Raw genomic sequence first — 945 nt, 5'->3', positions numbered from 1 at the left:
AGGCACAGAGGAAACAGAAACTGTTCAGTGATTCTTTAATATCAGCTAAGGATTCACAGTTTATATAATTTACATTTAGGTTTTTAATGTCTGCAAATGTGTTGTTTTAAACAAGCTGGGATTTACTGATGGATATGATCACAGTTCACTACGTTTCTTTTTCACTTTATCTCTGTCTCTTTTTATCCTTACTGTCTCCGACCCTCTCGTCCAGAAGTGAAGGACCATATATAAATCAGATAAAGATCGTAAAAATATATAATATTACATATTTCGTCTATACACAGCTACTTTCTGAAACACTTCTTTCTGCGTTCACCCATTCCTGAGATACAATGTTCCAGGTGATCTCCACGTCCACAGTTCGTTAATGACCTTCCATTCGAAACACTGCATCGTTTAAAATCCCTTCTGATCTTTGAGGAACTACAAAAATATTTCTGTCTAAATTTAGGCATTTTTGAAACAGTTCATCTTTAAACTCACCTTGAATTTCTGTTTGCTCTTATTCTGCTGGATGTACAGGCGATGTGGTCCGTTCCAGTTCCCGTACACGATGTCTGTCTTTCCGTCCCGGTTGAAGTCTGCCAGAGCGACCCCTCTGCCGTGCTGCATGGGGTCCTCCACACCTACAGGTACAAAAGTGCTGCTTTGAACAAAATTCACGCCCATGAGCGATCAAACTCACAGAGTAGATTCTCCTTCATTCCTCTTACCAGCCTGCTGCGCCACATCTGTGAAAGTTCCATTCCCGTTGTTCCTGAACAGGAAGTTGGGCCCGTACTCGTTGTCGCAGAACACGTCGGACAGCGTCTGACTAATAATGGGCCCCACCACGACGCCTCGCCCTCCTGCACACACAGAGAGACGGGAGCTTCAGACGACAGAGAAAACCCCGACATCTGAATAAAAAGGTAAGCGGTCGTTTTGAAACGGTGAAACAAC

General features: G+C 43.3%; 2 protein-coding genes across 2 annotated transcripts in view; one reads left to right on the top strand and one right to left on the bottom strand.

Moving 5' to 3' along the window:
- golga7bb (golgin A7 family, member Bb) overlaps positions 1–747 on the top strand; it is a 29,227-nt gene extending 28,480 nt beyond the window's left edge. The window contains exons 6-7 of the transcript XR_001760903.2: positions 526–635; positions 720–747. The gene's annotated coding sequence lies outside the window, so the exon portion shown is untranslated. The remainder of the gene's footprint in view (positions 1–525; positions 636–719) is intronic.
- crtac1b (cartilage acidic protein 1b) overlaps positions 1–945 on the bottom strand; it is a 24,321-nt gene that overhangs the window by 11,330 nt on the left and 12,046 nt on the right. Inside the window, exons 6-7 of the mRNA XM_008321923.3 lie at positions 717–851; positions 487–629 (exon numbers count right to left, since the gene is read on the bottom strand). Of these exons, the coding sequence (XP_008320145.2) occupies positions 487–629; positions 717–851 (278 nt within the window). The remainder of the gene's footprint in view (positions 1–486; positions 630–716; positions 852–945) is intronic.

This window comes from Cynoglossus semilaevis, chromosome 12 (genome assembly GCF_000523025.1).
Source record: "Cynoglossus semilaevis isolate Cse_v1.0 chromosome 12, Cse_v1.0, whole genome shotgun sequence".
NCBI lineage: Eukaryota > Metazoa > Chordata > Actinopteri > Pleuronectiformes > Cynoglossidae > Cynoglossus > Cynoglossus semilaevis.
This window is presented reverse-complemented; position numbering and strand designations above follow the sequence as displayed.